The sequence below is a fragment of the Antechinus flavipes genome, chromosome 1, assembly GCF_016432865.1.
Source record: "Antechinus flavipes isolate AdamAnt ecotype Samford, QLD, Australia chromosome 1, AdamAnt_v2, whole genome shotgun sequence".
Classification (NCBI taxonomy): domain Eukaryota; kingdom Metazoa; phylum Chordata; class Mammalia; order Dasyuromorphia; family Dasyuridae; genus Antechinus; species Antechinus flavipes.
In genome coordinates this window covers 216,259,488-216,283,813 of record NC_067398.1, presented here as the reverse complement: position 1 = coordinate 216,283,813, position 24,326 = coordinate 216,259,488, and the positions used below count along the sequence as shown (strand labels likewise).

Here is a 24,326-nt window from a genome sequence, read left to right as displayed (position 1 = left end):
CTTTATGGTATAAGGATTAGAATTTTGAATCTTGAATCATAAGACCTGAACAGTAAATTTTTCAGAATCTTGTTTTTCTCATTTGTACAAGAGGGATAATAACACTTGTGTTACCTACCTCATATAGCTGTTGTGAGAAAAGTACTTTGTAAACCTTAAAACATATAACAGAAGTTATTATTAGTTACTTTTTATTATTAGTTACTATTATTAGTCTAGTGTTATGATCCCAGTTACTTCCCTATCCCACCAAATGAAGAAGTCTGGAGAAGCTCAAAAAATTTTCCTAGAGAAGGTGAATCATTCTGACAGTATAAAAGTCTCCTAACCTTTTCCTGATAAGGGAGAGTTTGAGTATTAACTAATTCCTGGAAGTCTTTCTTTCTCTACTAATATGAAATGATTAGGCATCATTTTTCAGGTCTAAGCTCCTCACTCCCTTGTCTGGGTGGTCTGGTACTGCTTAGACTCAGATAAGAACTTTTTAAAAAATTTTAGGAAAAGGTACCCCATCTCCCCCAGGAACTCAGCTGGGTTCCACCAGAGGGCCCAGAACAGATACTTTAAATTAAAAGTACACTAAGACTTCAGAGTTTACAGATGACATCATAGACACATATGCTTAGTAAGAATAATGTACTCAGTTATTGTATACTTTGCATAGTACAGAGTAATTTTAACATTTACTTAATCTTGAGTATCTTCATAAAATTCCATCTTCAATTCTTTTCAGTTTTACAAAATATATAATAACTTATATTTTACAAATTGTAAAATTACATTTTAAAGCTCTCATTTGAGCATTATATCAAGCAAGCACTCCTTAACCAATTAATCTGAAGATTTCTTTTGAGAAGAAACCTACCATCTCCTAAAGTAGTCTATTTCACATTTCTTATTGGAAGATTTTCATAACATCAAGCCTAAATTTGTCTTTGTAGTTTTTTACCCACTACTACTTGGATCTGTCCTCTTGGACCAAAGAGAACAGTCTGACAACACTATGACTTCAGATGCACAAAGACAGTAGTCTAATGGTAGACTTAAAGCTAAGATTGTTGCCCTCTTCAGTGTACTTTGCCAGCCTATCAGTACTCTTAAACTGTGGCTTTTCAGTACTCTTAAACTGTGATTTTCTATCTTCGGACAGTCTCATTACAATTATTTTGAAACTTAAGATCCAGGCAGAGAGGCTACTTTCCCATGGTCATATAGCAAGTAATAGCACACTAGTACCCAGTGTGCATTTCACTATGCCAAACTGCTTCTGAATTTTAATTAATTAAGGTTACCCAAGTTGTGGAATTTTAGGACAATTTTAAAATCTTATTTTTTAAACGGGATGATACATCAAAACCTTAAATTAGTAAAAAATCATCAAAATTAGTTGTTACAATGGTTCCCAACTTCATTAATAACACATAATAATCCTTTGTACCCTCTTATCAGTTATGTTAAGTGACCTAAGAGTTGTGATGTTGGATTTCTGAGTCTAAATGATGACAAATCTACCATTGAACTTTTTTTTAGTGTTCTTCATTTCTCTGTGGTACAATAAATTTTAAAGATTAGTGGGATTCTTCTTCCTAAATGATTTTAGTTGTACTATGCTGTCTTTTCTCTCTATTCATGAAAGAACAAAAGATGTTTTGAAAGCTACCATTTGTGACAAGGAATATCATTAGCATTTTTTTGCATTACATCACTGAAGATAACTTAGCTCAAATTCAATTGAAAGAAATTATAAGGATTGGAATAAGGGAAGTCAAAGTCAGCCGGGGTCATTGTGGCATTTCCTTTTCTATTCTGGAAATGCAAAACCGCCAGCTGTTGAGTGAGCTAACAACATAGTGATTCAGAAGGTCTTTGGTGAGTTCCGGTCGTCTTTCCTGTTGAAGAAAACACATGAACTTCTTCCCATTTCTCATCTGTCCCCTCCCCCTTGCCTGACCATCCTGTTTCAAGAAAAGAGCACAGAGGGCCATTTTCAGCCTAGTGTACAGCAGGTGGCCCTATTTTCTTGTTAGTGACCTCTTGCACTGATTCACATTCTTTTGGCTTACTGCTTCCTATGAGTTTCTCATGCTTTTAATATTCTCTTTTTCTCATTTCCTTCTTTTTCTTCACAAATATATAATTGTAAAGATAAAAGATGGGGCAAAAAGAGATGCAAAAGAGAAAAACAAATTCTCTTATGAATACATCACTGCTGATTTTGAAGGGGTTTTTTTTGGTTGTTTTGTCTAGACTAAAAGTTCATCTTTAGAGAGAGCTCCCACCATGGAAACTTGCTTATTTTACAGTAATGTAGATTGAAAATCAATTGTAATGTAAAGAAAAGTATAAAAAGAGTTGTCTGGGACATTGTGAGGTTAAGTAATATTCCTGATAATGATATACCTGTGTTATACTTGTAGTAGGCAGGACTTTATCCCAAGAGTCTCCTCGTTCTATTGAAGGGAGTCCCAAAACTCTTTAAAATTTCTTGAAGGAGAGATTCTTCTTGGACCCTGTCCTGTGGGACTCTATGGGAAACAAGATAAATATCTTCATTCTGTTATCTAGGTGGGATTAGTTGAGTCAGGAATTGGAGATTCCAACCCTGTCCAATTAAAGACTTTCTATTCAATTCCAGCTCAAACTCCACCCACCAGCCTCATCAGGAGGAGGAACAGGGCTCAGCTTATAGCCAAAGGCTTCTAATATAAAAATGGCAATTTTAAACCCAATCCTTGCAGAGGAGCTAATATGCCATGCCAAGGAAACTCTCTCTTTTCCTGGCATATTAGAAAACTCTGCCTGCTGGGATGATATTCTTTGCCAGCATTATCCTCTCTTTATGCTCATCTGTTTCCCTAACAAGACTTTATGTCTCTTTGTCAATACTTTGCCACTAAGGAATTCAGCCTTTCTATTTGTACATAGCAAAGGCTGACTTCCCAATGCCAATAATAAACTTCTTTTTATCAGTCTAGCTTTTTGGGTTCGTAAATTCATTTACGAAGGACCTCTGCAGCACCAGAAGGAGAGGTTCCCAAAACTCCCTACCCATGTGCTGAATCCCAAGGGGATTTAGGGAAGCCAGATCTCTTCATTTGGTTCCCTGAACCCCAGACCTGCCACTAACCTCATCATTTAACTCCCTGACCACCAGAAACCCTAATATCATTTTGGTTCCCTGAATCTAATCTCATCATTTGGTTCCTTGCCCGAAGGAAACCCCAAAATATAGATCTCATCACTATGACCAGCTTTATCCATTGCACCACATTGTTCCTCACCACCAAATAGTGTGATTGAATATAATTTGCTATTTCTAACTTTGGTTCTATCCTCATTTACTTTTCCTCAGTAAATAGAGTGTGTGTGTGTGTGTGTGTGTGTGTGTGTGTGTGTGTGTGTGTGTGTGTAAGCTGACTGTTCTGCAGAACATATAAAAGCAGATCATTTTGCCATTTCCAGCCTTTGGAATTCACAGATGCCTAAAGAAATCATTTCATACTTTTCTAGCACCCATATTTTCAGCTATTTAAATCACCTGAAACTCAGCAGTAATCCTGAAGTGAATGGGTGGTTTGGGAAGCTTGTCCCAAACCCTGGGGGAGAGATGTGCACTCAAATTCCAGCCAAAATGAATGAAAATCATTTAAGTTCTGGAGATATAATACAGAAGTTTATAAAGGAGTGAGAATTGGGAGAGGCATTTTGTTTGGGGAGTTATAGAGCCTCTGTACTTAGTTTTTATTGCTTGTAAAATCAAGGTTAATTGAATTTTCATAAATTTGATTATTCATGTTTTGCCCAGCAACCTTAGATTACAGGAAAGTAAGAAGGATAGGTGAGATTAAATATTTGTGCGTAATATTAGCCAAAATTTATGTGTATTATCTAAGATTCATCTCACCGTTTGCAGAATGTAACATTTTACTTCATTTGATTTTCTCCATAACCCTGTAAGGTAGTTGGTTGTTATGTGCTGGGTACTGTGTTTAGCACTGGGAATAGAAAAAAAAAAGCAGAAGACATTCCTGTCCTCAAGGCACTCACAGTCTAATGGGAGAGACAAGAAAAGAACAATTCTGTACAGTATAAGTAAGAATTAGTTAACCGAGAGACTGTCTACACAAGTGTGTGGCTCAGAATTGTGTGTGGTCACCATTTAATAAAAAGCTGGAGAGATCTCTTAGCAAAACAAAAGTTTATTGTACGTTCTTAGGAGAAGCAGGTGTCCCTCCCATCGAGCAAGCAATTGAAAGGAGGAGGCACCTTTTGGGACAGTTTTACACTTTAAATAATCCCTAACACAAATACTCCTCCCACCACTGACCATCATTCTCATTGGCTGAGGGTCTTACATTCTAAACTCGAGAACTACCCAAGAAATTGATAAGTACATAGTTGCCCATATTTGATTGAAGCAGGGAGAAAATGATGTCATGGGAGGATAGCAGGAAAGGAACTTAGGTATGCCCTTGAGTCAGTGCTCAAGGACCTTCAGGCCTACTTCAACTCTGAAGTAGATGAAGTCTTACTCGATTTTCACAACTGTCTTGAGAGATCTCACCTCATCTTTTTCAGAAGGACTGAAGAAGATAGGACTTTAGTTGGAACTTAAGGGAGCCAGCAAGTTTCATAGTTTTTCATAGGAGAGTGTTCCAGGCACAGCCAGAGAGAATGCCCAAAGCTGAGAAATGGAGTAGGTTGTATGTAGAATAGCCAAGAGACCACTTCACTGGATCAAAGATGTATTGGGAAGTAAAGATTGAAAAGAAGGCAGTTAAATGTCTTGAGATGGGTTTTGAAATAAAGTCTTAATGATTCCCAAGTCCAGCACTTTCATTTACCTCTTCACCTTATAGAAGCAAATAAAGAATTACTACACAGGAAATTGTTTAGAAAAATAGACCTGCTGAAAGTATCATTTGAAATTCAGAGAAGAGATCATGACTTAACCAAAATTATATGGCTAGTGCTCAAAATGTCAAATTTATGCCGAGCGCAGCCGGTGGGTAGGGGGCCACAAACTTCCAGAACCCTGCTCTGTGCCCATCTGCTAGTTGTTGAACTTCATCTCTCTGAGCCTCATTTACTTTATCTGTAAAATGGGCAGGATCTGGGAAGGAACCAGATCTACTCATGCTTCTTTGAACTTAGAAGAACTTGTTGGTATAAGCAAAGCATAAGTGTAAGCTGCTCACTTCTCTTTTCCTTAAACCTCAGTTTCTTCTGTAACTTGGAGAGAATCCCTATAGTCGATTTCAATTCTGAATCCTATAATCCTAACCTTGTTTTATTTCCCAGGGGTATGAGTGGAGGTGGAGTGAAAATGTAAGGAGTAAGCAAAACTCTCAAGTACTTTACACTTTCTTTCCAGCTATGCAAAGCTAGTGGCTAGAAGGTGCTTTCAAGAGCCCTAGGCTGCGTGTGTGGATGTATATGTGTACGTGTGCGTTCCTTCATCCTTCTCTGAAATGGAGCATATTATTTGGAGAAAAGTTTCTTCACTTCACCATATTGACAAAAGGATGAAGAAATCCTGAATCCTGATCTGTGCTAATTTCCCTTTTAAAAGTGAGGAAAGGAGTTTAGGAGAGGCGATGTGATTTGCTCGAGGCTATATTGTGAATTAGTGGCAAGACTGGGAATTGAATGAATCTCATCAGGTGTTTTTGTTTTTAGTTTTTTAATTTTATTTTCCCCCACTGTTCTTTCTCACCTCTTCTCATACATTTTGTCAATCACACAGGAGCAAACTAATTGAAGCTTTCATTACCTGTTAACTAGGTAGAAGTTCTACCTAGTGTCCAGTTGGACTTAATGAATTTCTTAATCTTTCCCAAGTACACTGCCAGATAAATCCTCCTTAAGTAGAACTTTAATTTAGAAATCACCTTGCTTGACCAAAGCCTATTGATTATATAATTCATGGTTAGGTGGATTCATGATCTTAATCTATGTGAGTATTGCTTCTTTCTCATAAATTCATTTAACTTTCTATAGTGCTTTTTCTAGGGTTTTTAACATGTAAATGTTGATTGCAGAAACTTAGGCTACTCTTCTTTTATCTTTGACTCTTCCTATGTAAAATCACATCGAGAGCTGGAAGGGACCTTAGAGATCATTTAATTCAAGCTCCTCATATTAAAGATGAGGAAAATGGGAGACAGTTGTCATTGGAGGGGAATTTGAATTCAGGTCCTTATATTCCAGAGTCACTATTAACATAGGGCTAAGACTTGAAACACCTCCCTCTAAATTAACATCAGATCATTAATGTCTACTCTCTGGATCTAATCATTAAATTAGTTTCAAATCTGCCTAAATGTATAATCACCTAGAATGTATAATTCAATCCAGAGTTATCTAATTCAGCCTGAGTGCTGTAAACTATAGTAAATGTATTTGGAAATGTTAAACAAAATAAATAAAAATACAATATAGATAATTTTTTTAAAAAGGAAAAAAAAAATTTGAACCAATTCTTCCTTACTCCATGTCCAGTGTTCTTTCCAGCTCACCATATTGTAGACATAAGTGCTAGAAATGCAGGGAGGAGGGGATTCAAAAAACTGGAATGACCAGTAGTAGTATATTGTAAGGTAAGTCTTGAATATTGAAATTATACTCAGTGGCTAGCATTTGGAAGGCAAATCTCTAAGCATTAAAATTATGAAATTCAAGAGTTCCTAGTTATATGATCTTTTCCATTACATAAGATTAGGTTCATTTGATCTTGAAATTAAACATTTCTTTAGATTTGTTATAGTAGTTGGAATGTGACAAACTTGCCTCAAGACCAGAAAGATCTGGATTCTAGTCTCATCTCCAGTAGGTACTGTCCATAAGACCCTAAGGCAGACAAGTTTTGAGTGCCCCCTAATCGGTAAGATTAATGTGTAAGTAAACGCAGATCTGTATTGATAGCTGCTTCCTATTCCAAGGAAATCACAGATACAACAACAATAATAACAAAACCTTGGTAAGGATTTCTGTGCTATTTAGAAAGTTGTACTAGATGACTTCTAAGGGTCCTGTCCAACTTTTGAGATTTTATGATTCTCTGGAGAGAAATTCTGAGGCTGATATAGGGAAATGTGACTTTTTAGAAAGAAAATGTTTATTCTTTGTTTAGGAAAATGTTTTATTAAATAAAGAATTCCAGAGAGTATTTAAGTCTGGGCTCTATAAATCCAAGTATTCAAAAGAAAAAAAATATCAAAAAGGGATTTAGGGTTGAAGGAAAACTTAACATGAGATTTCTTAGCATATTGGAATTGGAAAGTGAGAGTTTTAAACTTCATGACCAACAGCTAAGGAAACTTAATGAAATCACTTTTCCTAGACCAAAAGCAAATCAATGATGAGTTGAAATTAAAACATGTCTCCACCTAATTACTCCAGTACTCTGTCAGCTATATCATTATACTTTTTATTTGAGTGAGATTTATTTAAATGTACATTTAAGATATAGTAAATAGGCTCAAATAGATTTCATGGTATGAAATTGTGGTTTTAATTTAAGAATTCTGAAACTCTGAACATTTTTGGTTTTGTTTTTAATGTACCAGAGGGAATTGAAAAAAATTCTTGACCTTGAAAGGCAATAATATTTCTGAAGGGAGGACTCTGGAAGAACCGGATGGAAAGATTTTAAAGAATTTAAAAGAGTTTCAAAACATATAATAAAGCAGAAAAGCATCAAAGATAAAACTATTATTTCTTTTTGCTTATGAGGATAAATAGATTTTATTGTAAGAGGACAGGGAACTAAACTTAAAGATTGCATGGTATTTAAACATTTTTTAAGGATGTATTTTTGATGCAGGAAATAAGTGAAATATATTTTTGGTTCATTTTTAAGCTAAGGCAGTGTTTCTCTGCTAGCCCATTTCTAATTCCTATGTGATATTTTCTTTTACTTATAGATTGGTACAAGTATGTCAGAAGTGGCAAAAATGGTCAAAATCACAAGTGAACATTTGCCTTTGAATTTTAACTACACTCAGGCCACCTTTCTTCCTTCTGCCTTCTTTTCTCCACCATGAACACATATTTATTGTTTGTCCCATTTTTGCTTTTAGCTGATTATCAAGTTGTTACTGAGATACCCACGTGAATAATTAAGAACCAGCTGACAAAAAGTTAAGGGATACCAATTCCTTCTCTGCTGCATTTGGTTGTTTCAGAGACAGCATCTTTGATGCCATAATAACTTCATGACCCCAAGGGTATTGAAGCGCCATGGTGAGAAGAGAGGCAGTGACGTGGATGTTTCTAAGATAATGCAGAGAAAGGCACCTGTGGCAGTGCTTCTCATTCCTATTTGTTATATGGCCACAAGCCCAAGACTCAGGAAACTATCTGGGCTTCTCAGAGACTGAAATAAGTTGCTACTATCATGATACCCCATTCTTCCTCTCTCTATTCTAAATAAATAAAAACCTTGTTAATTGCTTTAGCAAATACTTTTCTCTTGTAAATTTGAACATGCTATAATTTTATTGTCCCAAGAGACTTGGGACAAGTGGATTTTGTGTAAGTGCATTGAATTGCTTCCTGAAATGATCTTAGATCTAGAGCTTCAAGAGATGTTAGAAGCCTTGTAATCCAATTCTCTCATGTCATATATGAGTTAACTGAGGCCCAGAAAAGCTAAGCAATTTACTCAAAGTCACATGTGTGATAGGATTTGAAGCTGCTTCTCACATTTCAAAACATCAGACCAGGCAATGTGAGAAATAACTTGTTTTTTTTTTTCACGTTTCACAAGCTGCTGCTAGAATTAGGAAATCTTCAAGATCATTGTGGATTTTACATGTATGTTTGTTTTTTGGTAGTTAGTATAATATGGTAATGTCATTCAGGCAACAGGCATTAAGCACTTCTTATGTTCCAGAAATTGTACTTAAGTTGTAGGGTAAGCAAAGGTAAAAACAACCCATGCCCTCAAACAGCTTAGATGCCAGTGGAAGAGACAGTAGCTCTCTTGATAACCAGTTTCTAATAAGCTTAATATTTTTTTTTTTGTGACAGCCTTGGAGCATGTTATTTTATTCACAACATTGATCAGAGATTTAGTTATACAGCTCTACCTTAATTTTCATAGAGAAGACTCTCTGAACTGTGGCAGTGTTTTCTTTCAATAGGTGCCAATCCTGCTGTCCCTGTTGATCCATGGAGAGCATCTACTACGTCTTCTACTCAGTCACTTCCAAAGAACACAGATCCATGGGTACCTTCCCAGTCAAGTAGTGGAGTAGCAAAATCTACCACAGATCCTTGGGGACCAACGTCTACTAACAAAACTATTTCCACTTCTGGTAAGACTTTATGTTTGTATTTAGCTTGTTTTACCACACCGCTGCCAAATTGAAATGTTAAGAAAAATAATTTAATGATAAATTTAAATTTGAATTGTTCATGTTTTTGTTTTATTTATATCTTGGAATCTAAACACAGTTGATTTCACCTGTTTAGCATTTATACGTTGAATGGCATTGTAACATAGAAAAGCAGATTCCAGGTCCGTGTCTTTCACAACTTGCCATATTTCAGCACTCATTTATAGTGATATCACCACCCTTTATGTTATATAACACTTTCTTTCTCAGAAACTCAGTATGTTTCCTAAATATTCTCATTCTTTCAACATCCAAATGAAAAAAGGAATGAGCATGTATTAATAACTCTAGCCAAAGTTGGGCCCATAGGCAGATTGTAAGGTTGTTTGTCCTTCACTTTTTCTAGGAATTCATTGCCTTTGTGGTTACTTTTGGCTGCCCAAGGAACCTCATTATTTCCCTCTCTTTCTACTGTTTTCCTTTACATAATAGAGTCTTATGTCCTTTATCTTTTTTTTTTTTGTTTTGTTTTTGTCCTTTTATCTCTTTCCAAATACTCTTCTCTCCCCAATACCCAAGTGCTTTACTTATAGGAATTGTTGGCAGGGCAGTATTTGGGGGCAGGATTTTCTAATGCTATTAAAGCACATCATGTAATTGGTTGTTTACTCTGCTCATAGGCAAAATCAGTCTTGATCTAATAGAGAAAAGTCTTTAAGAAAGAGAGACATAGAAAAAAGTAAAGTAACTGCCCCATTGTTGTATATTTAGTTATCAGTTTCTTTTCCTTAATATAGGATCTTTTGATCTCTTCAGTAACTTGAATGGTACACTTAAAGATGACTTTTCTGAATTTGACAACCTTCGAACTTCAAAAAAGACAGGTATGTAACAATGATGGACACAGTGATAGTTTTTTCTCTTCCCCCCCATGATATTTATTCAATAACTAATTTCATTTATGTTTACAGAAATAAGTTTCAGGGTTCAAAAGGAAGTACTTCAAATTTACTTATAGGAATTTAACTTTGTATAATTTACAGTTTTGTCTTGAGGGTTATGAAGCTTCTAATTCTAGAAAGGCATATGCAATGTCTCAAAAGTGTATGGAGTATAATATTATTATGCTTTTGATAGCTTTATAACAAGTCACAGTTACACTATTTGCATCTGAATTTATTTCTCTATTCTTTGATGCTTTTGAAGAGTTTTTCTCTAATCTCCAAATTACATTTTGAGCCCTGCATTATCTATCTCAGAAATTACTTCTTTTTCTTCTCTAGTTTGTTCTCATTATGACAAATGCACCAAAGACTTCTTTGATTTCTTGCTTAGGCCACATACCTGAGAAGATATTTTTTTAATTGAGAGGTTGTATGATATGGTACAAATACTCCTGGGAGTATTGTAGCAAGGGATAAATTATTTAATCACTAAGCTTATTCTTCATACTTTGTAATAATGGTTATACTACCCACTTTACTGAATTTTTATAAAGAAAGCTCTTTACAAACTTTGAAGTGCTACATAAATGTATTATTGCTTACTGTTCTTACCTGTTCAAGTTAAGTTGCCAACTTTAGGTTCCAAAAGATTTTTTTCCCCATCTCAGTCACTCAGCCTTCTGCACAGCAAGAATTGCCTGATTTGTATTCAGTGTATTCAGAGGTATGAGCTCCAGCTTAAGGAAACATTGTTTAGTTTTTCCTCCCCTCTTTTCCTGAGATTAAACCACAGGTCATACTTAACCTCAGCAGGCCCTGAACCCACTTTATAGTGCCATTTCTCTCATCTCTTCCATCACTTGTCTTATGGTACTCTTGGAAATATGTCTTTATTGGCCTCTTTAGGCAAAAGGAATCCATAAAGATTGAAGTGCCACCCAATAAAACACATAATCAAAGTAAAAAAGAACAGGGAAGATTACTTACTGAATTTCTCTGTTTCTTGCCCTGGCCCTTATTTCTTTCTTCTTCCCCATTTCCCATTTATGATTGCAGTAACCCAAATCCACCTGGAAAGTATGGATGGTCATGCTCTCCCTTGTGCCCAGTAATGGACCTTTTCTTCTAATATTGTAGAACCTCCTTGCCCACATGTACCAGGGCCTTGTTAACACCCTAAATCATTGAGACTTGAGCAAGCCTTTCTCCAGAGGTGTTCCCTTTTAACTCAAAATTGTTGGCTGCCACCAAGACCTTCTACAATAACTACAAGGCTATTTTGGCAAATAGTGGCTCAGTTAGAAATCCTAACTATTTCCCTCCTTCCATAGCTTCTGTTTTTAAAAAGAAAATGGTTTGGGTTTTAACAGAAGATTTAACATTTGGGCTCAAGTGTTTGAAAATAAAAGTTTCAAAAATTAACCTGCTGTGGTTTCCATGACTTTCTTCTGCCCATGGATATAACATATTTCTGCTACCTTTGACCTTGTGTTGCCCACGGATTATACTGGCCCAGTTAACACTTTCATGTAGCTACTTCCTAATATGAACTGAGACTGAAGTACCTTTTTTTTTGTTGACCCAAGGCCATCATTTCCCATAAGAGAGGGACAGGAGCCACTCTTCCCTACAGTAGGGTTGGGCAAAGAAGGAAGATCCATGTCCCTGTGTAACAGGGAAAGTAGATATGTCTATAGTAGCAGGTAAGTGTGAAAAAAAGGGAGAAAGTGAAAGGGGGAAGAGAGGATAGAGTGAAGAAGTTGAAGAAGGAAGAATGAAGACCTTAGTAAGCACACAGATAATAAAGTAGAAACCCAGAAAATCCAAAGGTTTCTTACATAATTTTGAGTAATTAGTGTCCAATCTCAAAAAAGAAACTGATAAAAGATATTTCAATTTTTTCTGGTAGGAATAGGTAACTAAGGACAATTGCCATTGCATCGCATCTGAAATACCTTGATGTTTTAACAAATCCTTAACTCTTCCCACCTGGTATTCCTTTTTTTCCTATTTTTCTGTGTCTGTGTGTGTCTTCCCTTTCAATTCCCCCCTCCTCAACTTCATTTTCTTTCTTCTTTCTCTATGTGTTTTTTTCTTCTCTCTTTCCTCCACTTCCCCCTATGCTAGCAGAACATTATTAAGTAATGTCCTTGGTCTAAGGAATGGTAAGAGGAGTAATCAAAAACATCTAATAGTTTGAGGACTGCGACTTAGTTGATTATGAAATCTCCATGAAGCTATTTCATAAACTAGAGTTTATACAGTTAGATTAAATTAGGCCATTTATATGGAAGTTTTGTTTTTTGTGATCTTTGAAAAGTGGGAGGGATATATTTTAAAAGATTTTTCAAGTGTTTTTCTTTCTAGGCCAATTTCAAGCTAAATAAAAGGTCTATGTGACCTTATATTAAACTTGAATGTGAAGTAATGAAAAACTAGATTAAAGTCTCTATTATAGTATCATTTTTAATTTTGATATGTTTTTGAATGGGAACCATTTGTCTTTTTTTTTTTTTTTAAACTTTATAAAGTCTTTGTAAGTAATATTGGCTATGTTTTATAGCTATTTTTAAAGGGGTATGTGTGTATGTGTGTAGGTGTATGTTAATGCCTAAGCATTCCAATTTTTCTGTGTCATTTTTAGCTGAATCCATTTCTTCTATACCATCCCAAAACAACGGTACATCAAGTCCAGATCTCTTTGATTCTCAACCAGTGAATTTGGCCTCAAGCAAACATAGTGGAGCTCGGAAAACACCAGAGTCTTTCTTGGGCCCCAATGCAGCCTTAGTGAATCTGGACTCTCTAATAACTAAGCCATCACAACCTGTTCCTTCGCTGAATCCATTCTTAGCTCCAGGTATGTATGTCTTAACTCTTAAATGACAAATATATCAAAGCATAGTTGCTTTTGAATCTAGCTTTTCAAATATATTTCCTTGTTAACCTGATGGACTGTCTCCTTACCCTAGTCATTGCTTTGGTCCTAAAAAATGAATAGCCCGCCAACTCAACATACCTTTGTTATGAGCTGCTCAAGAGCAAAGCTTTAATTTTCAAAGATGAGAAACCTGTTTTTCTGTCATGATCCATAACCATGGAATCATGTGCTAATAGTACTTTTTAAGCTTCATGTAATGTGTTTTAAGAGAAATTATTTGGAAATCTTAAGATTTATTTTAAATAGAAAACAATTGTTAAAAATAAAGTGTTTTAATTCCTACTTGAAATTCAGAAACATATTTTGTTCAGATCTTTTTATTCTTTAAAAAAATAGCTCACCATTCTCTGATGCAGTGAAACAAGTACTACATTGAGACCAGAGGATCTGAATTTGAATCTCAATTCTCCTAATTTGGGGCAAGTAACTTCACTTCTTAGAGTTTCATTTTCCACATCTTTAAAAATGAGGAGCTTAAGTTAGGTAATTTCTGAGATCTCTTCCAGTTCACAATCTTGTGATTTATGAACTATATTATATCTCTTTTTTTGCCCCCATAGAAAAGGTTATATCTTAATGGAGTCACACCCCCATCTGGAGGCCTTTTGGTATATTACTACTAAAGATGGACAGCATTCTGGATATAGATACTAATTGTACTTAAGGTCACACATGAAATTTAGACCATAGTTCCCTACTCTTGCTTTCCAGCCATGAATTTTTGCATCTCTTCCTCAAATATGTTACAATCTTAGTTGCTTAAGAGACACACATTACTGGATTTGTTTTCCTGATTCAATTAGTTGTATCAGTGGAAAACTATTTCCTGAGTTAAAATGAAGCAAATCCTTTTATAAGGGATTCTAAAAGAAATCCTAAGAAAGACATTAACAATTGGTAATTGTGTGAAGATATATTAGCAGGCTAAAGCATTAACGTTGAACAATTGCCTTTTTTTAGGTGCATATAAAAAATTTTACATTCATTTTTAGAAATTTTGAGTTCCAAATTCTCTCTCCCTCCTTTTCCTCTCCCCTCCTTGAGTCAGTAAGATATTTAATAATAAAGATTATATGTGTATATTTATGCAAAACATATTTCCATATGCCATATTATGAAAGAAAACACACAAAAAATGAAAAAATAAAGAAAATAAAAAATGAGTCTTTTAGAATTGCCTTTGATCATTGTATTGCTGAGAATAAGCTGAGTTTCATGACCTAATGGGCAAGACTTAAGAGAAATATAATTCTTTTATTCCTTCTTGTGATGATGATACTATGATTTGGTCTTCTTGTAAACAAGCTATTAAAATGTTCTTTAAGTTTCCTGAGTTTCCAGATACTCATTGTAAGTTTGGTCTGCACTTCTCTAGTGGCAGTTTGAAGCTCAAATTTAAAATTCCTTATAAAATGACTATACATGAGTAGTTAGTTTTAGTAATAGTTTCAGAAGTCAGGCACTATTGAACTACTGGAATTATTCAGTTCAATAAACATAAAACAGTTCAATAAAAATTCTTCTCTTTAATAGTATTTTATTTTTCCAAATACATACAAGGATAGTTTTAAACATTCAGCCTTGCAAAACCTTGTGTTCCAATTTTTTTCCCCTCTTTTCTCCTTTCCCCTCCTCTAGACAGCAAATAATCCAATATAGATTAAATATGTGTAATTCTTCTAAACATTTACATATTTGTCAACATGTGTCAGTTAATATGCACAGCCAACTCCCCATGGTTTGGGGTTAGGAAGGTGGCGTAGCAGAGCTTATTAACATAAGGAACTGCTAGTAAGAAAACTTCTTGATATTTTGCCACTTAACAGACATTGCAGGATGCTTTGGGCATGAAAAGATTTTTTTCATAGCTAGGATGGGTTGGGGGGGGAGGGGACGACTTGAATCTAAGACCACTTTTCTATCTATACTATATTGTATTGCCTCTGACCAGTAAATAAGGTAAGATATCATCTGGCATTTCTAGTCTTGGTTTTATCTTTATTTCAATTCATTTATTAATCATTTTTGAGTGCATAGTATTGTATTAGGCATATGGAGTATAGGGAGAAGCAAACCCATCTCTACCTTTGAAATCAATAATCTAAAGAAACAAAAACATTAATGTGACACATATAGCACAGACTTCCAGTCATCTTAAACTTAATCATGAATCCTAAAATACAGGAGGTTCCAAAAGGTTTAAGATTTTGAGGACATCCTGAGGGAGTTAACAATATGATTGTGCCTCAAAATCTTGTTAACTTGGCTTCTGTTCTTATGGAATAAAGGTCAGGACAGAAACCATTAAACTAATATTGCAAACAAAGCTTAAGTGACTTGCCTAGGCTTACACATCTAATAAGTGTCTTAGCAAGTTTCTCTGATGAAGGCCTCATTTTTCAAATGTGTAGGGAACTAAATCAAATTAAAAAAAAAATCAAGACCCATTCACCAGCTGGTAATGATCAAAAGATATGAACTATGCTCAAAAGGCTATAAAATTATGCATATCCTTTGACCTAATAATACCACCACCAGGCATAAATCCAAAAGAGATTTTTTAAAAAGGAAAAGGAACTATATGTACAAAAAATATTTATAGCAGCTCTTTTCCCAGGGCAAAGAATTGGAAATTGAGAGAGTGCCCATCAATTGGGGAATGGCTGAATAAATTATGGTATGTGATTATGATGTAATATTATTGTTCTATAAGAAGTGCTGAGCAGGATGCTCTCAGAAAAACCTGGAAAGTGCTCCATGAGCTCATGCAAGATGGAGTATATTGTGTTCAAAGTAATAGCAGTGCTGTGCATTTGATTAGCTATGAATGGCTTTGCTATTCTCAATAATACAATGATCCAAGACTAGTCTGAGGAACTTATGATTTAAAAAATGCTATCCATACTCAGAGAAAAAACTGCTTGTGTCTGAATAAATTGAAGCATCATTTTTTTAAAACTTTATTTTTCTTAAGATTTTTATGGGGAGGGGTGGGAAAAATCTGTTTTCTTTTGCAACTTTTTTTTTTTTTTTTTTTTTTTTGCTGAAGGCAATTGGAGTTAAGTGACTTGCCTAGGGTCACACAGGTAAGGAGCGTTAAGTGTCTGAGATCAGATTTGAACTCAGGTCCTCCTGATTTCAGGGCTGGTACTCTATCCACTGACCTACCTAGCTGCCCCACACAACATGATTTTTATGGGAATGTTTTGCATAGCTTCACATGTGCCTTGTCAATTATGGGGTGGAGAGGGAGAAAGGGAGAGAACCTAGGACTCAAAAATTTAAAAACAAATGTAAAAAATTTTTTTACATGTAACTGGAAATACATACATACACACACACACATATATATGTATATATTATTTAAGAGATCATGGGTGTGTTGGTTTTGCTGAAGTGCTTTAAAATTTTTTTAATTTTATTTGTAAAATAAAAGATTTTGTTGAAAAGAGGAAGAGGGAAACAATATACTTGGAAATTCAAATGATTTTTTTTTCTTTAATGATGCCAGGAAAACTAATATTTGTTTTAAAGAGATTATTGACAACTTATGAAAAAGTTTTAGTAGATTGATGGGATCAGAAGCCATATTGTAAAGACTTGAAAAATGAGTGAGTTAGTTAAGAAGGCAGAAATAGTAAGAATAGATAGTTTTTCTAGGAGCTTGATGATGAAAGAATAAAGGTAAAGGATGATAGCATGAAGGCCTATAGATAAAAAAAAATAAGAGATTTGCTCATGTTCATATATAATAGGGAAATTATCACTAGAAAGAGATCGAAGATGAGAAGTATTTCTTTCTTTTTTTTCCATTAAGTATATATCAGAGCCTCCTGAACCATTCTCTGACCACCCAAAGTATTAAATAGTGATACTGACCAATCACTTAAATATTGAGAAAATTTTCCTTTAGATTTTTCAGTCTAAGAAATGGAAATTATTAAAATTGGAAATGTGAATTATAAATTCTCTGTAGAGCTGAGGCAAATAGACATTTAAATCAGTGCCAGTAAAGCTAATGGTGGGTTTGGGGAAGATAGCAATAATCATATTCTAATAATATGTAAAAATTGAGCAAATGCTTAAAAGATCTGATTTGGATTAAAAGACATCAATCATTGAATAAACATTTATTGAAAATACCTATTATGTGTTAGGCACTATAAATACTGAGATGTTTAGAATCACTCCATAGTGTTTGTAGGTTATTTTCTATTCAAAAAAAAGAAGAAGAAGAAGAATTTCAGGCAAATTATCTCAGCTTCCTTCTGATTCTTTTGACAATCTCTGCTTGTGCCCTTTGTTTCCTCTGGTTACTTTGACAAATGCAGGAAAAGAGGTGAAGCAAACAATCTATTTTCTAAGCTTGATTTTTTCATAGGTGCATCTCATATTTGGTAATGACACTTTAGGCATAGTTTTTAGGTCAATAAATAATTTTGTAGGCATTCTTTGTGTGTAAGGTACTATGCTAAATGCTAGAGATACCTGAAATCAAAAGTAACTCAGTCTCTGCCTTTAAGGAACTAAAGTTATACTAGACTGTTTAGCACATAACAATACATAGCATATACAAGAAAGTTTGAGGAAGAAGAGTGTCCTAATCGTTGGGAGAAATGGGGCTTCACAGGTCATCCTGAGCTTATTTTAAAGATAAAGATAAAAGACTCTAAAAGGCAAAGAAGAGAACAAATACATTCTACATGGGAGTTGACCTATGGAAATGTACAGAAGTGGAAGGTGAATTGTCAAGGAATTGCCAGTAATATATATAATTCATTGAGAATATAAGAGTATGTAAAAGAGAAGTAACGTGAAATTAAGCTAGAAAGTTTGGTTGGATCCCGACTATGGAACATTGTATAAGCCAGAAGTTTATTCTGTCAGAAGTAGAAACACACTGAAAGTTTTCAAGCCAGAATGGGATGTACCTGTAGTTTCAGAAGAATCTTTGGGTAGTTCTCTGGAGGATAGATGAGAGACACACAAAGTACAAAGATATTAGTTAAGCAGCTGTAACGGTCCTGGTGAGGGCCTAAGCTAGGCTTTTTATAGTTTGAGGTACTCAAAGAGAAGTCTGGTACATTATTCCAGCTGTCCTCAGTAGATCTGTTTTTGGTTGTCTTGAGAATAGATATTTTTCAAAAAGCCAAAAGCCATTTTAAGACAATTCTGGAGGTCAGAACGGGGGAATCCTACATCATGGGGTCATAAAATTTTGAGAGTTGGGAGTTCAGCAAAAATCCAGGTCAACCCATTGACAAAAGGAATCCCTACTATAACATAACTGAGAGATTATATCCAGCCTTCCAGAATAAGGAACCCATCACTTCTCAAAGCAGCCCATTCCACTTGTGGGCCAATTTGATTAAGATTTTCCTGACATCTACTTTAAAAGTTCTCCTTTCCCACTTTCACTCATTTATTTCTCTGGTTCTACTCTTTATGGTAAAAAAAAAAAAAAGTCTGCTCTTATGCCACATGACAGACTTTTATGTACTTGAATACAGCTGTTATCCTTTTCCTCTAGTCTTCTCTAGGAAACACATGTCATACTCAATTCTTCCAGATAGTTTTTATTTGATAAGGACTCCAAACTCTCTGCTTTCCAGATTTGCCACTAATCTGTCCAGAAGGATCCCTGGGTTAGTTGCAGCACTTTTATGCCATCATTCCTCCTTTGCCCTATTCTGTAATAATGTGGGATATCCTCATCTTCCAGTAGAACAAATTCCTCCATGCCACCTCCCTGATTTTTTTCTCATTAAAAATGGCTCATGTTTTTCTCTTCTCCCTTTCTTTTCTGAATATGCCTTCCTCTCCTTCACCCCAGCAAATGTAACTATAAAATAAAAAAGCTTTTCTTCTGTGGCTTATAAACCAATTTTTAAATAATCAAGTAGAAATTTAGAGGATTTGAAGATAATCTCCAGGGAAGATTAGAATAATAAAATTCAGCTGTACTCTATTCTTGTCAGATCACATCTAGAGTATTATGTTCAATTCTAGATGCCACATTTTTAGAGAGGACATTGATGTACTGGAGAATAGGTAGAGAAAGGCAGTTGAGCTGGTAAAAGGCCTCTAGATTATGCTATATATGGATAATGTTCAAGGAACTGGAAAAGAGAAGAATTAGAGGATAATTGTTTTTATGTTTGACATAGGGCTATCCTATAGATTTGATTTGTCCCTTGAGGCAGAACCAGGAGCAACAAGGAAACAGCAATGAGGCAGAATTAATGCTTGATAGAAGGAGGAACGGACAATTAAATAATTTGTGATGGACTCTTTCCAGAGGGAACAGATTTTCCTTCATGAAAGTTATTAAAGCAAAACTTGAATGGCCATTTGTTGGAGATATTGTAGAAGAGATTATTATTCAGTTATGGGTTGACTAAATGGCCTTTGAGATCCCTTCCCAATTCCAGGTTTATGAACCTGATGTACACATCTAAGGTGTTTTTGAAGAATAAAATTTATTTTGGGGTAAGTTCTAGTGTAGTGTGTATGAGTATGTGTGTGTGGGGGGGGGAGGGTTGTTGTTTTTGGTTTTTTTTTGGGGGGGAGACTGAATCTCCCTTTTTAAAGCTAGAAATATAGTGACTTCTGAGTCTGATCCCACTGCTGATTGACATGGGAGCCTCTAATCTAGGCTCTTTGCCTCTCCTTAGGCAGCTTGATGACTCCCTATTTCCCATGGGCTCACCATAATGGTGTCAGATTAGAGTTCTGCATTCAGAACTCTCAAATTCAAGTAACCACCTTAGCCTTCCTAGTAGCTAGGAATATCATACACTTTTACTTTTGTGAAAGATCTTGTATATATTTTCTTCCAAGACATAGTTCCTCCTTCTCCAAGAAAGTTAGGGTTTTTTTAATCCAAATCTCTGTAATGGTTAACAAAAGTTATTAATCATGGACTTCTTCCATTTTAATAGGTTCTTCCACAGCACCAACTCCGATCAATCCTTTCCAGGTGAATCAGCCTCAGCCCTTGACATTAAACCAGATGAGAGCAAGCCCCATCATGGGAACAAGTCCTTCTTTCAGTACATCAGTGAGCATGGAGCCAATACCTCTGCCTTCCATGGCACCAGTAGCTGTTGGAATGGCGCCAATACCATCTTTGGGCAGTGTGACATCTCTGACTAGAATGGGCCAAGGGATCACCATTTCAGGATCTATGTCCCAACCTCTTCATAGTACAGGAGTTCCTCCACCTGCATCCCAGTCCACAAGTACAACCAATCCTTTCCTTTTATAACATCCCAAATGAACAGAGCTTCCTTTCCAGAACATTTTGCAGATTGAAGTCTTCATTGGAGTAAAATGAACAAAACTCTGTTTGGACTGAATGATGTGCAAGAGATTTGAACATAAATTTGTGGTTTACAGTCATGACTTTGAGAAGAGTTGGCTTCTACTGGTTCACCTAACTCTAGTCTTGGCAGATGGTCCCTAACTTCAGTTATTAGGCATTTCTTAAAATGTTCTGATGATCCAGAAGTGAAATTGGTCTGTCTGTATTGGTTATCAGTACCCTTTAGGGAGAAGCCTGCCATTTCAGGTCCTTCTATAACCTTTTGCAGATTTCAGAACAATGTTCTGTATTCTAAAATTATCCCCTGCATTAGTCATTTCTCTTAGTCATTGGAGATATAAGACAGAGTGCTAGTGACTGCTTTTTGCACATAACTATACAGTTCCTGACTGTTGGTTCACCCATAGTCCTTATTCTTAGGAGAATAGTTGGGCATACAGAAGACCAGATTTACACGTCAAAACTTGCAACACAAAATCACGCCACTCTCTTCTCTTAACTTTGGATGCAGAAAGCAGGTTTGCTCCAAAACTTCACTTGAGAGTTCTTACACTGTCAAGCATAAGATGTGATGTCTGCAGTGTTAATCTTATACACTACTATATGGGGACTCTTAGTGACTTTTCTGGGGATGGCATGCTACACTCGTGTTAAATGAGGCTTCTGCTCTGTGCTTGTCCAGTAGTGACTTTTTAAAAAAAAAAAAAAATTATTGTGTGCATTTTATTTTTATTTGACTTACCACATAAGTTGAAAGAAAAAATGCAGTGGAACAACTTTTGAATTAAATTCACTAGGGCAAGCTTTAAAACTAATTCAGGCTTAACCTTGCTATATGCAGTTATTCTTGTATACTTTTGCACATATTTTGTTTTTAGTACAGTTTCATATTTGAGTTTGCAAAATTATCAAATAGTCCTTTTTGCTAACATTTTTATAATGTGGTTCTTATTTAACTGTCTAGTTTTGATAGAATTTTATCAGGTCTGGCTGAATTAAAATATTGGCAGGTGTCATTTTTATGGTTTAAAATGCTCTCTTATTTATGGTTTTTAGCTCTGTTTCTGTAAGGGAATTTTAAAGGAAAGAAAAACACTAAAAAAAAAAAACTTTGAACAATTCACAATGAAAAATGAAAGCAAATTCTTGAGACTTTATACAAAAAAAATGGGAATTTGATTACACTTACTAAGATGACATTTATTTAAAAAAGAAAAAAACAACAGCCTCAAGTTGCCTTTTCCTTTCTTCCCCTTTTTGGTAGCTTTCCAAAATGAACCGACTTTTAGCCTTTGTAGGTAGATCATGAGAGAGGCTATTTTTCTTACTGTAATATCCACATCTTGAAATTTTAAAAATTCTAATGTATGAATGTGACTCTAAATTTTTATCAACTAATTATTTTTTACAAAAGGCACTTTCCAGATTAACAATTAGGTTAGTTCTCTTTACAACTTGAATTGTAAGTTGAACAACACATCTTTAACTCTGCATGATTTTGATTTGATCTATTTTAATCCTTGCTTGAGTTAAAGATGATTTAATATCATTTGTACACAAAACTGGCTTTCTTTATTCTGGGTACCTTTTTTTTCCCCTAATGATTTTATTTTCACTCACCACCTTCCAAAATTCCACAAGTTACACTCAAAGGTGCATGAATAAGAGTTCTGACCCCAACTAAGTCTTTTTGTCAGAACATTGATGAAATTAACTAAATGTCAGTGTTGGGAAGGGAGGCAGGGGGGTGTCAGAACCAGATTCTCAGCTGTGCTCTTAACGGTATATATTGAAGTAACCTAAAATAGCATTGACACATAAGGGATTGAGTTGTACCCTTTAGTCAAGGTTCGGAAAATAGTCCAAACTTTACTATCATCTCTGATGTCAGCCATGCAGGTTGAAATTAAATTAACTTCAGAGTCCTCAAAATACTAAAAATTTGGATATTAACATATGCTCATTTCTCTGCCTATTACTTTTGAATTTATGAAGACAGATTTAAGAATGCTCATCTGAGATGTTATTGGGGGCGGGAGAGACATTATGTTATCAACAAAGAGCGCATTAAATGTTACTTATGCCCTTCCCTACTGTCTCCACTTCAATATATAAAAAAAAAAATTAAGTTAGGTATTAGTCCAGAAGCATCTCATTTCTAAGAATAGGAATTTTCTAGGCTCTGATATTGGCATATGAAAAATGCACTTTCCAGTTGAACTGTGGCAAGAAGGTTTACCCTATTTATTTTTTGGGTTTGATTATTCATAAATTTCCCATTTAAAAAAATTCTGCTAGTATATACAAAGTTTTAATACAAATACAAAGTTGTCATTACAGGTTCGGTGGATTTTAGTCACGTAAGAGTATTAGGGATTTTTTTTTTTCTTGGGATCAGGGAGAGTAACTGATTTTTACAGCTGAAAATAGGAAACACCATCATGGAGGTGTGAATAAAAGGCTGTGAATCTGGGAGAATAATTTGCATGCTCTTATTTAAACGATTCAACCAAGCCACTTTAAATACTCTCTACACACTTTCTTTTTCTCTTAGGAAAACAAAAATCACACTTCTTAATTACTTAAACAATTATGTCAGGCAGTGTTTGTGAGCAACTCAGAAGCCAATTTTGGGTGAGGGTAAAGGGGAAACAAGACTCTCCCTACAGGTTTCAGGACCCTGATTTCATTTCCAGCCTGGAGCAACCTCTGGCTATTATAAACTAAGTCTATGGAAAAGATTCAGCTTTTATGCTTGTTTAGTATTTGCCAAAGGTGGCAGACCTGGGCAGCTGTAGCTGATATAAAAAGGTCCATCGTGTTCAAGTTTTAAAGCCATTTCAGGATCATATGCTACTCTCCTCTGATGGGCCATCATGTGAGTTCTCCCTTTTCCTCTCCTTTTAATCACCTTCCCACCCCTTTTTTTTATTAAAAGAAATTGTTGTTTTGTTTGTCTCTTTCCCCTCTTGGATTTTAACTTTCCCAATAAGGTGCTTTGGTCAGATATGTTAGGGACCCAAAAATAGCCTTACTGGTCAAATTGACCCAAGTTCAAATAGTGTTAGCAATTCTTTTGTATAAAACAAACAAAAAGCAAAAAAAATCTTGGTATGACTTTGAACCCTAAAGTGTGGTCAGTTATTTATTCGGTCAGTTTTATACTCTCTAGAAACCATAGTATGTGCTGGAGAAGACAGGACAGGAGGGGAAAAGGGAAGGGGACCCTGCCGGTCGGGGGTAGGGGCTTTGGGTGGGTGGGTTCCATCTTGTGCTGTTTACAGTCTTTCTGAGCTCACACAAAGTACAGCTCATGATATTCTCCATCTTCCCTTTTGCTGTTACTATTTCTAATGTGTACTGTATGTATTAATATTGCACAGATTGTGGAAAAATTATATGGTTTATTTTTCACAAGTGGAATCTCACACAAACCTTGCTTACTTTTTACAAGTGTTACAACTGAAATATTTACCAAACTGTTTTCATAATCCTGGAGCAGGCTGCTTTTTTGAATTTGTGCTGACTATTGACACTATTTACTGTATAAATATAATTTATCATTTGTATCATAATGTTATGTATCTCTTTGTGTCATTTTTTTTTACCCTGAAGATGTCATACTGACATGTTTAATGCCAGCAGAACGATGGAAAGAAGAGGGCCTGTAGCTGCACTGGTCAGAATTAAAACTGTATTGCTTACATTGCTGAGTGATGTTGCCTTTGTCATCTGCAGGTGTTGGAGCTTAGGACCTATTTTGCTTTTGTCCTTAA

General features: G+C 35.3%; 1 protein-coding gene across 4 annotated transcripts in view; it reads left to right on the top strand.

The window, feature by feature from the left end:
• EPN2 (epsin 2) overlaps window positions 1-24,256 on the top strand; it is an 88,105-nt gene extending 63,849 nt beyond the window's left edge. For all 4 annotated transcript variants that reach the window (XM_051996635.1, XM_051996639.1, XM_051996649.1 and 1 more), the window contains 4 exons: window positions 9,147-9,320; window positions 10,139-10,225; window positions 12,930-13,145; window positions 20,168-24,256. In XM_051996635.1, coding sequence (XP_051852595.1) covers window positions 9,147-9,320; window positions 10,139-10,225; window positions 12,930-13,145; window positions 20,168-20,493 — 803 coding nt within the window. In that variant the 3' untranslated portion in view covers window positions 20,494-24,256. The remainder of the gene's footprint in view (window positions 1-9,146; window positions 9,321-10,138; window positions 10,226-12,929; window positions 13,146-20,167) is intronic.
• Window positions 24,257-24,326: the final 70 nt, after the last annotated feature.